The sequence below is a fragment of the Sinocyclocheilus grahami genome, unplaced genomic scaffold (genome assembly GCF_001515645.1).
Source record: "Sinocyclocheilus grahami isolate Dianchi unplaced genomic scaffold, SAMN03320097.WGS_v1.1 scaffold159.1, whole genome shotgun sequence".
Taxonomy (NCBI): Eukaryota; Metazoa; Chordata; class Actinopteri; order Cypriniformes; family Cyprinidae; genus Sinocyclocheilus; species Sinocyclocheilus grahami.
In genome coordinates, this window is record NW_015505338.1 from 1,574,602 (window position 1) to 1,589,170 (window position 14,569).

Here is a 14,569-nt window from a genome sequence, read left to right on the forward strand (position 1 = left end):
TTGTATTTATTTAGATGTTTATTAGCGAAATAATAGTTATATAGTAAATGTTAATACAATTTAGGGTATTTTAAACAAGTGAATCTTGCTAAAAGTTACATGCGGTGGCCGTGCTGGGGCATTTCCTGAGCATCAACCCGGTGAGTGAACAGCAATATGAAAGCGGCTTCACGAGACTAATGATGAGCAAATATACAACAGAGAGAGAATTAAATTCAGCCCTTTTATTTCCAACATGTGCTCATTCATGGCTTTATTATTTAACTCATGCAAAGTTACGTCTTTATTGGGAGAGGATCTTGACGGATTATCTACGTGACTCCGACTTCACGAGACTAACGATGAGCATAGACAACAGAGAGAGAATTCAATTCAGCGCTTTTATTTCCAACATGCGCTCATTCATGCATATTATTTAATTCAGGCAAAGTTATGTCTTCATTGGGACAGGACTTGACAGATTATTTTACATGACTCTGTGAGTTGGTCTCTAATTCTTAGAGCCAAGCTGCATAAACTACATAGCATGCATTTATGTAATGCATCTAATTTGTGCATAAATGGCTGTTATGTTAAATAAAGTTTACTAACTACAGCAAATCAAGTACCTGCACCATGCCATTGTTGTTGTCTCGTCTCCACTCAGATGCGCTGCAGTGGCGATCCTGCGCGCAATTCTCAAAACACCCACAAGATGGCAGCGTTTATCGGAGAATCCGATATTACAAAACCGATATCCGATTATGGTAAAATGCTTACATATCGGTAAATCGATATATCGGTCGATCTCTAATCTAGTCATCTCAAAAATGGCTCAGACTAGTGCTGGGCGGTATACCGGTTCATACCGAATACCGGTGTTTATTTTTGTGATATGATATGAATTTTGTGATATGAATTTTTAAAATACCGCAATACCGGTGTATGTCACTTAAACAACGTTCGGAACGCGACACTGTTTGAAAGGGGTCTCTTTTCACTGGTGCACTGTGGTGAGGGAACAGCTGTATGTGATACTAAGCGTGAAAGTTCCGAAACTGAAGCTGTAGAACTAATAGAACGTGATGACACAGAAGAACTCATCCACTTATCCACATTGACCGCCACCAATATCCACCGCCCCCTGCCATCAGCTCCCGCGTCTCACACACACACGAGCGTGACTTTAGCACTAGATTTAGCAACTTTCAGACCCTTTTAGTTGCTTTTTTCCATAGAATATTCATACTGACAAACCTAGCGACTTTTTGGGATAAACCTTAGCTATGGTTCAGTTGGAAGATTTCACCAGTGCTGTCCCGCGTATGTCGCCTCTCTCGGCGTCTGTTCTGTGCAGTGAGCGGCAGAGAAGCAGCGCATTCAGTTGGCCGCACCGCAGCCGACTCCTCAATAAATGAGTACAAAACAGCGTTTCCTATCACCTGTCGCTTACTGATTGTTTGGAATTATAAATATGAAGCTAGTTTGTCTGTTAATATCACATGCACTTTTTTGTTTGTTGTTTTTCTTAGTTTGTTACTCAGACGCAGGCAGTGCACTGCATGAGACAAAAAAGCCGCTCTTTAGTGTAGATGCATGTTGATTTTATCAGACGATGCCGCGATTATAAATGAGTGACTCCTGGTTAACATGTATTAAAAGGGGTCGTGTTTAGTCACTATTTAGTGTGGTATTTTTTGACAATATTCACTAATCATGACAGTAAAATAGGGCATTCTAAGTCAATATACTGCAGTATTTCCTCTCTCAATCAGTAGAAAATATGGTTAACACCCGATCATGCATGGAAAAAAAAATACCGTCATGTACCGTGAAACCGGTATCATTTTGAAATATATCGTGATATAAATTTTTGGTCATACCGCCCAGCACTAGCTCAGACTGACTTAGATCTGTCAAGAAACCAAAGTTTGCAAATAGAAATTACAACAGTATGCCAAAAATTGTTTCCTTTGTTTCTATTTTATGCCTCAGAACTTAACTGAGAAAAGTCTCTTGAGCTATTAAAAAAGCAACCCCGAAGCAATAACATTTCCAATGGGAGATAAAGCTAGTCTCAAAGTAAACTGATTTGAGAATAAATGAATCATACAAAAGATGACTTGCAAAATGTTTGAAGCCTAGGGGGACCATCAACGTCTAGAAGATCTTGCTTCATCTAATTCTTCTCACAGTATTCCTGATAAAGGAAGATTACTCATGGAAAAAGTGAATGAACTCTCGATCAATACTGGAGGACCGATGTGCCACGGCTAATATCACATGGCCAGTCCCGTAATCTGAGCGAGCCAGCACATTCAGGCCAGGGCGCCGATGTACAGCTTTCATCAAAGCAATCGATGATACGCCCATATGAATCAAGCCCTTGTCCTGAAATGGGCACACAACATTCCCATCAACTGCATCTGCAGAACTAAGGTAACAGTAAGCTAAATCTAGCTAATAATGTTGTTGTGCAAAAAGTCATGAAATGAAAACAAACTTATAAAACCTCTAACTTTGAAGAAGTTTTAGTTCTCTTAAAGTCTACCTGATTATGAATATATGCTAATCAAACATGCATTACTGCTCTGTACATGATGACCATAGATGCGCCCTGGAAATCTGTGTTGAAAGTCTCTTGGTTACAGTTAAGTATTCAGAATTATTCTGGTTCCTAAAGACTGCCGGCAGCACAAGTTACATACTGAGCAACAAACGCAGAGACAGGAGAATTTGTCTTATAATATACAAGACGTACCGAGCTAAGAGTGGGTGGCAAATGTTGATATATCTCTTGGCACTTTCCATGAAGAGGTTAAACAAAAGGGCTTGAAATTGTAATTTAATGGTCATGTCTAACCTTTGGAAAATGTTTTCTATCCACCATAGGAGGTCAAATTAAGTATTTGTGCATTTTATTATTTTTGTCAACATGGCAATACAGTTTAATGGATCGACCCTGACTCCATTGTTTTGTTTTTTAGAAACAAACATGCTAATTAAATGAGTCGTTTAAAAAAATATGAAAATTGTACCTTTAAAACATAATTTGAAAAGGAATAAATGGTAACAGCAATTTTTAATTAATAATTAAAATTATTAATTAAAAATTACTTTTAATTACTTTTTTATTTTTACATAATTTGAGCTGTCCCTCTGTAGGACAAGATAGTTTGGGACCAAAAAGTGGTTTTAAGTTATTAGTAACTTACATTTTCAATAAACTGGAGAAAAATATTATATTACAAAAAAGTGCCTTTTATAGTATTTACAAGATTTTCCATCAAGACCCGTTTAAAAAAGTATGCTTCCAAAGAATCTTGGAATGACTTACCTTCACATTTCTCCAGGATCTGAACCGTTTCTCCAAGCTCTAGAGTCAGACCATGTAACACTGATCCACGGAAACCACAGACCACTGAGAAAAGAAAAAAGAGAAGAGAAAAACGAGTTAGATGCTTATTGAAAACGTCCAGAGACAATTCATTGTAAATAAAACCACAAAAGTAATTTCTGCGCAACCACCCTCCTGAACAGAATTCACAAACACTCCCCCTGTCTGCCACTGGTCAGAAAGCCCCGCCCCCAACTCATGCTATTGGTTGAGTCAGGCTGGTCATACTACTAAAAAAAAAACAGAGCAATGTGTTTATAGCACCACTATGGAAGCCCGTTTCCACCACTGAATAAAAATTAAAAAGGTAACTGCGACTTTTTACCTCACAATTCCGACTTTTTTCTCACAATTGTGAGTTAACATTTTGCAATTCAGAAACGCGAGATATACACTCGCAATTGCGAGTTATAAAGTCATAAACTCGAAATTGCGAGAAATAAAGATATAAACTCGCAATTCTGACTTTTCTCTCACAATTGTGTGATATAAACTGTGAGAAACAAAGGCATAATTATGCACTCACAATTCTGACCTTTTTTCTCACATTTGCAAGTTTAGATTTTGCAATTTTGAGTTTATATCCCGCAGTTCTGATGTTTTGTCTTGCGATTCTGACTTCTTTGCTCAGAATTGTGAGATATAAACTTGTAGTTTCAAATTATATAGTCCAATTCTGAGGGGGGAAATCACTGACTATTTTCTTACAATTGCGAGTTTATATCTCATAATTCTGACTTGCAATTGCGTGTTACAAAGTCAGAATTGTGAAATAAAAAGTCACAGTTATCTTTTTATTATTATTATTTTTTATTCTGTGGTGGAAACAAGCTTCCATACGCCTCAGAGACACAATATTTCAACTGTTTTGTTGTTGTTGAGGAAATCAACAACATCATTGAATACAAAATGTAAAAGGTAACTGCGACTTTTACTACAAATGGCTACAAATGGCTTACAAGGTGACCTTCCCTATTAAGCAATATATTACACTATATAATACAAAGCAAGTACAATATTACAAAATATACCATTGGGGAACACTACACAATTAAAACACATCACTAAATTCAACAGAACAGAGATTAATAATTGCTGACTTTCCATAGCAGTGAGCTCTTTATGTTCTCCATACATTTATTTTTCAAATGGTGAGATTTGGTTCAGTTATAGATTCACTGGATACTGGAATTCACGCTGTTGTTCAGGGATAAGCAAAAGATAAAGACAAAGCTACTATCATATTCAGGTCATCTGTAGTCCATGCTTTTGCCGCTGGGTTTAGTAGAACAAAATGTGTTTTTTGCTAGTTTTTTATTGGGCCACATTGTTTTCTTCCCTGGTAACTGCATTTTCAATCAAAATATAGTTACTATAGTGTTGTTATTACTCCAGACACACTGTGATAACTTAGTATCAGCCACCACTGTAGGGTTGTAAAAACAAAATACAGACATTTTAAAAGTTTTAATTGAAATTTCACTCAAATTATTATGCTGATAACATAATTTATACTTGTTTCCCCTTTATTTAGGTTATATCTAATAATGATTCCGTAGCACAGTATATGGTACCATGGTGCCTCTCTATACAGTGCAGATGGGTTGAGCAGCGCAGTGGAAATAATAGGATTTATTTTCAATGAATGCATTCCAGAATAGCAAAAACGGACATGTGCGGTTTTAAAAGCAGAGATATTCTGAATTGCCATGGTAACCTGGACAGAGCATCCCAGGGAATTATCGAATCCATGTTGATGAGAATGCTCATGCGCCTGAGAGCCTTGCTGATTTCCAAGAGCAGACATTTTTCCGTAACCATTGCGACATGGGGATCACGTGGGAATAATACTTTTAAAGTCAACATGATATTGAAAATTACTTTCTTAAAACACATTGCTAGTCTTATTTTGAACTATTTATGTATATTATAATCCTTTATGAAAATACAACAATTTGCTCTTACTCTAATGCTAATTACCATGCTGACTATTATCCAAAAACCAACTAGCTTTTCTGGTTCTTACTCCATTCTGGTGTGTATCTCCCAATTTTCACCTTCCAATCCATTCCAGATGGATAAAATGAAGTCTTGTCCTGCATTTCTCCATTTCACTCAGGAAATACATCACATTACAGAACTAGCAAACGGCTATTCATATTAACTTTAAGAAGCAAAATTGAGCATGTGTGTATATAGAGATGTCTCTGAAGAGATATTTTTGTACAAAGCACATTCTTAAAATAAACCCACTCCTTAGTCCACATACAAATGCAGTTTATTCAGTCCCCCAAACTGGAAAATAAGCCATCTGCTGGCCATTTCATTATATAAGGATGGGATTATAATGGTCAGACAGGCAAGACCAGCTGAAATGCCTGGAACAAAGCTGAGTAATTTTTCTGAATCCTTCTGTATTTGTGCAACATGATCCTGTCTGGCTTGTTTTGCTGCTGTACACAGACATCTGATGGGGCTTCTCACAATCCCAAATTGATATCCACGTCTGGTCTAGAAACAAACTGTTCCCGGTATTACCATGGAACCGGTTACATCGCTGCTCCGGGAAACAATTCAAGCATCCGTGATTTATTTGGAATAGACAATGGTTTAGATGGCAAATGTGATTTTGCATGTTGCATACATTTATTTGTATATACCATGATCCTTATTCGTTGCCTGAGGAGTTGAATTATAGTTCTTACACTATTTGAAGGAGATCATGCATTAATTTCAATAGCTATAACCACTTTTATAAGTACAATAAAGTTTCATAATGAAATATGGTATCTGAGTAAACATTTTTAAAGTCGATTTGGACAAAAAAAAACACACAGTCAACAATCAAACAGGGACAGAGCGTCTTTCAGGATTTGTCATGTTCATTTACCTATTTCTGATGACATTGTACCATTTGTTATTTATTTTCAAAGATCACGGTTTAATATTTAATGCTTGTTAGAAGGCTCTCTCTGCAGTTTCCACAAAAACATGTGACTGCCGCCAGAGGTCTGCATTTAGTGAATAATTCAATAGCTATTAAAAAAGCTTTTCATGAGTTAATCCCACTAAAAGATGGAATGACATAAACAATATGTGTCTTGAATATGGAAGACTATTAATAGCATCAGAAATGGCATTGTGATGGCTCTAATGCTGTAAAACAAATTAAAAATGCTGTCCGGTTAATATTTAGGTCGCCAAGATGTCTGTAAAAGAGCAAATCATGCAGAACACATCATATTTGTCTACAAACACCTGAGAAATACCTTAAAAATAGTAAAAACATCTATCAGACAAACACACTGAATATACCGTGGTAAATATTTGCATGGCTATGAGCAGATAGGATTGCCTTATGAAATTAAACCAAAAAAACATGGTTACTGTAGTTAAACCATGGTACCCACAAATTAACCATGGTTTTGCTTCATTAACCATAGTTTAACCATGGTATTTGTAGTAAAACTGCGGTTATACAAATGGTAATCAATACGCCAAAAAAAATATGGTTACTACACTTTTACTAGGGCTGGACGATATTGCCAAAATTTATATCACAATATATTTCTTAATTTCAGTCGATATGATATAATTCCGACATCAATATGAACACTATTAAAAAAAAAGCCTCATAAAAACTGCCAAGAACACCCACAAAAGGGGTCTGTGCATACAAACTTCTGAAAAATGAATTTTCCAAATCTATGAAACCTCCTATAAAACTATATAATATTTAAGAAACAAAAACAGCACAAATAAATTAATGTTTACCTTATATCAAACTATAGGCTGACATACACCAGTCAAAAGTTTTTGAACAGTAAGATGTTTAATGTTTTTTTTAAAGAATTCTCTTCTGCTTACCAAGACTGCATTTATTTGATCCAAAATACAGCAAAAACAGTAACATTTTGAAATATTTTTACTATTAAAAATAACTGTTTTCTATTTTAAAATATTTTCAAATGTGAATTATTCCTGTGATTTCAAAGCTCAATTTTTAGCATCATTACTCCAGTCACATGATCCTTCAGAAATCATTCTATTATGTTGAAAACAAAGGAGTATAATTTTTTCCGGTTTCTTTGATGAAGTCCAGAAGAACAGCATTTATCTGAAATAGATTTTTTTTTTAACATTATAATCTTTTTGATAAATTTAAATCATCCTTGCTAAATAGAAGTAATATAAATCAAATAAAATTACAGCGCTAAATAACATTTTATAATTTCAAATAGAAACCAGTTATTTTAAATAGTAAATATAATTTAAAATGTTACTGTTTTTGCTGTACTTTGGATCAAATAATTGCAGGCTTGGTGAGCAGAAGAGAATTCTTTAAAAAAAAAAAAAATACAAATATTACTTTTAAAAAACTCTTGACTGGTAGTGTAGGCTGATTATTCTTATAGATCGAGACAAATGTACTTGAGCCAGGATAAAGAATATGAAAAGTGCTCTGAGTTGCTGTTAAAAACAAAAAAATTTGAGCAACAACAAAAACATGTTGCTGGAGACAGGCTTATTATTGAAAATGCAAATTCCGCTCATGAACGCTGCTTTATCGAAACTTTTCTGAAGACAGTCGGTTCCCTTCAGAGATACATTCATATAAAACACCCGTGCTGCGTTTTGATTTTGAAAGTCAAACGCCACAAATAAATCAATGTATGGGAAACACTTCTATGAAACCTCCTATAAAACTATATAATATTTAAGAAACAAAAACAGCACAAATAAATTAATGTTTACCTTATATCAAACTATAGGCTGACATACACCAGTCAAAAGTTTTTGAACAGTAAGATGTTTAATGTTTTTTTTAAAGAATTCTCTTCTGCTTACCAAGACTGCATTTATTTGATCCAAAATACAGCAAAAACAGTAACATTTTGAAATATTTTTACTATTAAAAATAACTGTTTTCTATTTTAAAATATTTTCAAATGTGAATTATTCCTGTGATTTCAAAGCTCAATTTTTAGCATCATTACTCCAGTCACATGATCCTTCAGAAATCATTCTATTATGTTGAAAACAAAGGAGTATAATTTTTTCCGGTTTCTTTGATGAAGTCCAGAAGAACAGCATTTATCTGAAATAGATTTTTTTTTTAACATTATAATCTTTTTGATAAATTTAAATCATCCTTGCTAAATAGAAGTAATATAAATCAAATAAAATTACAGCGCTAAATAACATTTTATAATTTCAAATAGAAACCAGTTATTTTAAATAGTAAATATAATTTAAAATGTTACTGTTTTTGCTGTACTTTGGATCAAATAATTGCAGGCTTGGTGAGCAGAAGAGAATTCTTTAAAAAAAAAAAAAATACAAATATTACTTTTAAAAAACTCTTGACTGGTAGTGTAGGCTGATTATTCTTATAGATCGAGACAAATGTACTTGAGCCAGGATAAAGAATATGAAAAGTGCTCTGAGTTGCTGTTAAAAACAAAAAAATTTGAGCAACAACAAAAACATGTTGCTGGAGACAGGCTTATTATTGAAAATGCAAATTCCGCTCATGAACGCTGCTTTATCGAAACTTTTCTGAAGACAGTCGGTTCCCTTCAGAGATACATTCATATAAAACACCCGTGCTGCGTTTTGATTTTGAAAGTCAAACGCCACAAATAAATCAATGTATGGGAAACACTGGTAATGTATATCGAGATATCAGAAATGTGTTTAAAAATCATATCACCGTTATTGTAAAAATTATATCGCGATACATATTGATATTTAATTATTGTCCAGCCCTAACTTTTACTATAATAAAAGTAAACACTTAACATCCAAAAACTGGTATTATAGTGTCATTTAGTATACAAAGTAATTTTATGTGATGTACACAGCTGCTAGGCTAACCAATTCTAACTTGCAACACAACAAAAATAAACACAACATCCAAAAACAGACACTACAGCATTGTTGTTTAGTATAAAACCATCCTTATGTGACATATTAGCTAATAGCCTAACCAATGCCAACTTGCTACACACCAAATATAAACACTTAACATCTTAAAATAGGCATTAATACATTGTAGAGTATATAAACCATCTTTGTGCGATGTACACAGCTGCTAGGCTAGCCAATGCTAACTTGCGACACAATAAAAATAAACACTTAACATCTGAAAATGTACTCGGTTACTAACGTAACCTCAGTTCCCTGAGATACGGAACGAGTACTGCATCTGTTTAAGACGCTTGGGGAAAACTCCTTTTTCTCTGATGACTGAAGCCTTTCAATAACGCAATGTAACTGCACGGCCATTGGTTCGTGCAGTGAATAAAAAACGAACCAATGGATTGGCAGCGGAGCTGCACGAGCCTATGGTGGTAAAGACCGCCAGAATGGGCGGGGTCCTCTGGCTATATAAGCGGCACATCGCCATAGGATCCTCAGGTTACTTCGACTTAAGCGACGACTGAGTCGTGCAGCTACATAGCACGGCAAAGTACAAAGTACTCGTTCCGTATCTCAGGGAACCGAGGTTACGTTAGTAACCGAGTACGTTCCCTATCGGTACTCGTACTGCATCTATTTAAGACTCTTGGGGAACCAGAACAATCCCTCCGCGCTATGAACGACTAATACTTGAATTTGCCTTAAGCACCCAAGGGGGCCCAGAGGGACCAAGCATTTTGCAGGGAAGCCCCGCAAAAGGCAGTAGGGCTAAACTCAAAGAGGTCGGCCCAGCCTTGTATCATCGTCCCAAAATAATTCAGTACAGCCTCGGAACTCACTGAGGGCCAAGAGCGTACATGAAGGAGGCAAATGCCAAGCACTGGTTGTCATATGACAGAGTGCCCTGCTATGCAGAAAGGACCCGCGCCTGTAAGGCGGGGATGTCCAGACTATAGAATCTGGCAAATGTGGACGTTGAGGCCCAGCCGGCTGCCGCACAAATTTCTGCAATGGACACACCGCTAGACCAAGCCCAGGAAGAAGCAACGCCTCTAGTTGAGTGGGCTCTTACTCCCATGGGGCATTGAAGGCACAAAGAAGAGTATGCTAGCATAATAGCGTCAATTATCCATTTGGAAAGTCTCTGCTTCGTAACTGGACAACCCTTGGTGCAGCCACCGAAGCACATGAACAGCTGATCCGACCGCCTGAACGGGGCGGAACGTTCAACATAGAGTTTCAGTGCCCTGACGGGGCAGAGAAAGTTCAACTCTTGGTCTTGCTCTGAAGGAAGAAGCACAGATAGAGTTATTACCTGTGCTTTAAATGGAGTAGAGAGCACTTTAGGTACATAGCCATGCCTTGGTTTCAGGACGACCTTAGAGTCGTTGGGTCCAAATTCAAGGCAGGTGGGGCTCACTGATAGCGCTTGCAGATCTCCCATACCGCTTTACCGACGCTAATGCTAGAAGCAGAGCAGTCTTAAGCGTCAGGGGACGAAGGTCAATGGACTGTAGCGGCTAAAAAAGAGGGCTATGTCGCTTGAGATTGGGTCTGCGCCACGGGCTGTACACCAGGCAGAGAAGACAGACCATTTAAGGGCGTAGAGGCGTCTTGTAGACGGTGCTCTAGCCTGAGAGATTGTGTTTAGCACATTCTCGCGGAGGTTTGCAAGCTCCCATCGAGAGGCCAAATGTGCAGAGCCCACAGCTCGGGCTGGGGGTGCCATATCGTTCCGTTCGCCTGAGACAGGAGGTCTCGTCTCAGGAGAATGGGCTACGGGGCTGCCGAGAGCAGCCGGCACAGTTCTGCAAACCAGTGCTGGTTCCTCCAGAGCGGGACCACCAACAGCATCTTGCGTCTCTGTTCCCTGACTCGCCTGATCACCTGTGGGATCAGAGCGATTGGGGGAAAAGCGTAAAGGAGGAGGTTGGGCCAGTCGTGGGCCAACGCGTCCCTGTCCTTCGAAAAGTAAGTTGGGCAATGAGAGTTGTCTTCTGAGGCGAAAAGGTCGACCTCTGCCCTGTCGAAGATCTCCCAGATTTTCTGAACCGTTTGAGGGTGGAGCGTCCTCTCCTCCGAGGGGACTTTGCTCCGAGACAGCATGTCTGCTCCTTGGTTCAGCCTGCCCGGTATATGCGCTGCTCTCAGCGAGCGCAAGTCCAAGAGGCGCTCCACTAGTGCGAAGAGGAGAGGAGAGATCGCCCTGGCGATTTATATAGGACATTACCGTCATGCTGTCCGAGCGGACTAAGACGTGGTGTCCCCTTAGGTCTGGCAGAAAGGTTCGAAGGCCCAGACACACTGCCAGCATTTCAAGGCAGTTGATGTGAAGCCGGCCTTCCTCTTTCGACCAGTGGCCGAAAGCTGGCTTGCCATCGCACAGCGCTCCCCAACACATGTTGGGGGCGTCTGTCGAGACTACCTTCCTTCTGCAGACCATTCCCAGGGACACGCTTTGTTCCATCCAACGAGGATCTTTCTAAGGGGCCAGGGCTGATACACAGGCCTGGTCTACCTTGACGCGAAGGCGTCCCAGACACCAGGTGCGGGATGGATCTCGTGATTTCAGCCAATACTGAAGGGGCCACATGCAGAGGAGGCCCAACTGTAGTATTGGAGACACCGAGGCCATGAGGCCTAGCATACTCTGAAACACCATGAGGCCTAGCATACTCTGAAACACCTCCCAGGAACGAAATCCGTTGGCTGGGTGACAGCGCGCTCTTGGCAAAATTGACCCTGAATCCCAGGCATTCTAAATGGCTGAGGAGGAGGGATCTGTGAGAATGAGCCAGTCGTTGAGGTAATTCAGAATGCGGATTCCCGTCTGTCTCAGCAGGGCAAGAGCCGCATCCATGAACTTTGTAAAAGTGCGAGGAGCTAGGGACAGTCCAAAGGGAAGGACCGTGTATTGATAAGCCACTCCCTCGAAGGCGAATCTCAAGAATTGTCTGTGACGGGGGGCTATCTAGATGTGAAGGTAAGCGTCTTTCAGGTCCAGTGAAAAGAACCAGTCCCCTGGGCATACTTGCGAGAGGATCTGTTTCAATGTAATCATCCTGAATGGTCGTCTCATGAGGGCGCGATTCAGACATCTGAGATTGAGAATGGGCCTTAGGCCGCCATCCTTCTTGGGGATGAGGAAGTAATGGCTGTAGAAGCCTGACTCGCTCTCGGCTGGGGGAACCGTTTCTACGGCTCCTTTTGCCAGCAAATTCATCACCTCGCCGTGCAGGACGTGTGCATCCTCACTCTGAACCGAGGTGGAGACCATGCCGCTGAAACCGGGGATGGCCTGCCAGCGGTAAAGCGTTCAGCAAAGCCTTCAACTGCAGGTCCAAACAGGCCAGTAGGTGAAACCAAGGAGTCGAGGAAGGGGACCTTATCCGCATCCTTGATCTCTGTCAGGTTGAGCCATAGATGGCGCTCCAGCACCACTAGGCTGGCCATGGTTCTGCCAATCGCCTGTGCTGTCATCTTGGTGGCACTTAGAGCCAGGTCGGTCGCACTGCGCAGCTCCTTAAAAGCCGCGGGGTCTGGGCTGGGCTTGTCCATGTAACGGAGGTGCTTGGCCTGGAAGACTTGTCAGACCGCCACACGGCTTGGACGGGTGGGCCGCCTTTGCCTTCCAGCCGATGGCCGTGGGTGGGCAGAAATGCGCGGCCACTGACTCATCCAGGGGAGACAGTCTGTCATAATCTTTTTCTTCGGTGCCGTCGACTGATGTGAGGGCGGACGAAGATGAGGCACGAAGGCGGGCCAAGTAGCGGGCACGCCAAGACCTGGTAATCTTGTCGTGGACCTCCGGAAAGAATGGTGAAGCTCGTTGTTAGGGGCCTGACTGCGCTCCGGCAAGAACCACTCATCCAGATGGCTGTGGGTGTGCTCCTCCGGCGGAGACCACTCTAAACCCAGCTCCTCCACCGCTTTAGACAGGAGGCGGAAAAGATCTCCGTCCATGCCCATGCTGGCTGTGCTGGGTTGTGCAGATGGCAAGGGGGCGGGGTCGACGTACGAACCCGACAGCTCCTCTGCATCTGAAGCCTCCAACGACATGCTGTCATCCATGGCGTCACACTCGCTTCCTCCAAATGAGACCAGATCACTCGTAGCCGCAGAGGGACGCTGGTCTGGGAGGGAGAAGTGGACTGGAGAAACCTCTCTGAGCGGAGAGAGTGAGGCACGCGGCGGCGCCCAAGCATGAATCACACTCACCGTGACCGTCAGCATTTGAAACAACGCAGAAAATTTGCTCTTTGAAATTTGCTCTTTTATATCGCCGGATAGCTGCAGGGAACCGGAGACTGTCACAGCTGCAGCGCAAGGAGGCGAGAATGGCCAAGCAGGAAGGGGTCTCTCGATCCGCTGCGAGGCTTGATCATGGCGATGGCTTCGTAGTCTCGTAGAGCGAAGATCTAGTAGTCGTCGCTGAAGGAGAATAATCTGAGGATCCTATGGCGATGTGCCGCTTATATAGCCAGAGGACCCCGCCCATTCTGGCGGGCTTTACCGCCATAGGCTTGTGCAGCTTCGCTGTCGAGCCATTGGTTCGTTTTTTATTCATTGCACAAACCAATGGCCGTGCAGTTACACTGCATTATTGAAAGGCTTCAGTCATCGGAGAAAAAGGAGTTTTCCCCAAGTGTCTTAAACAGGCACAGTACAAGTGAAGTATCGATAGGGAACAGGCATTACAACATTGTACGAAAATGAACTATGGTTTAACTACAAAAAAAATCTTTATTGTTATTGTAGTTAAACCAAATTAACCATGGTTTTGCTATATTAACCATAGTTTAACCATGGTATTTGTAGTTAAACTGTGGTTATTCAAAAAACAACAACAACAGAAAAAAACTGATAACTACACTTTTACTATAATAAACCATGGTTACTATAATAAAACTATGTATTTAGCATATAAGACGTATGTGATGTAATTACTAAATAGGCTAATCAATGCAAACAAGTTGCACAACAGAAATAACCATGTTGTAATGTCTATTTTAGGATGTTAAAGGGGTCATATGATGCGATTTCAAGTTTTCCTTTCTCTTTGGAGTGTTACAAGCTGATAGTGCATAGATAAGATCCCTGAAGTTGCGAAGACTAAAGTCTCAAAACCAAAGAGATATTCTTTATCAAAGTTAAGACTCTGCCACGCCCCCCTAAAACGGCTCGTTCTAACACGCCCCCACATATCTACCTCACTATGTGGAAATATTTGCATAATGGGGTCCAAATGTGCACGCAAAGAAAGAAGGCGTG

At 40.4% G+C, this 14,569-nt stretch overlaps 1 protein-coding gene across 12 annotated transcripts in view; it reads right to left on the minus strand.

Moving 5' to 3' along the window:
- LOC107592830 (dedicator of cytokinesis protein 3-like) overlaps nucleotides 1–14,569 on the minus strand; it is a 275,733-nt gene that overhangs the window by 198,786 nt on the left and 62,378 nt on the right. For all 12 annotated transcript variants that reach the window (XR_001610031.1, XM_016282388.1, XM_016282400.1 and 9 more), the window contains one exon: nucleotides 3,317–3,400. Coding sequence is in view for 11 of the 12 variants with exons in the window: in XM_016282388.1 (XP_016137874.1) it covers nucleotides 3,317–3,400 (84 nt within the window). In the remaining variant the exon portion in view is untranslated. The remainder of the gene's footprint in view (nucleotides 1–3,316; nucleotides 3,401–14,569) is intronic.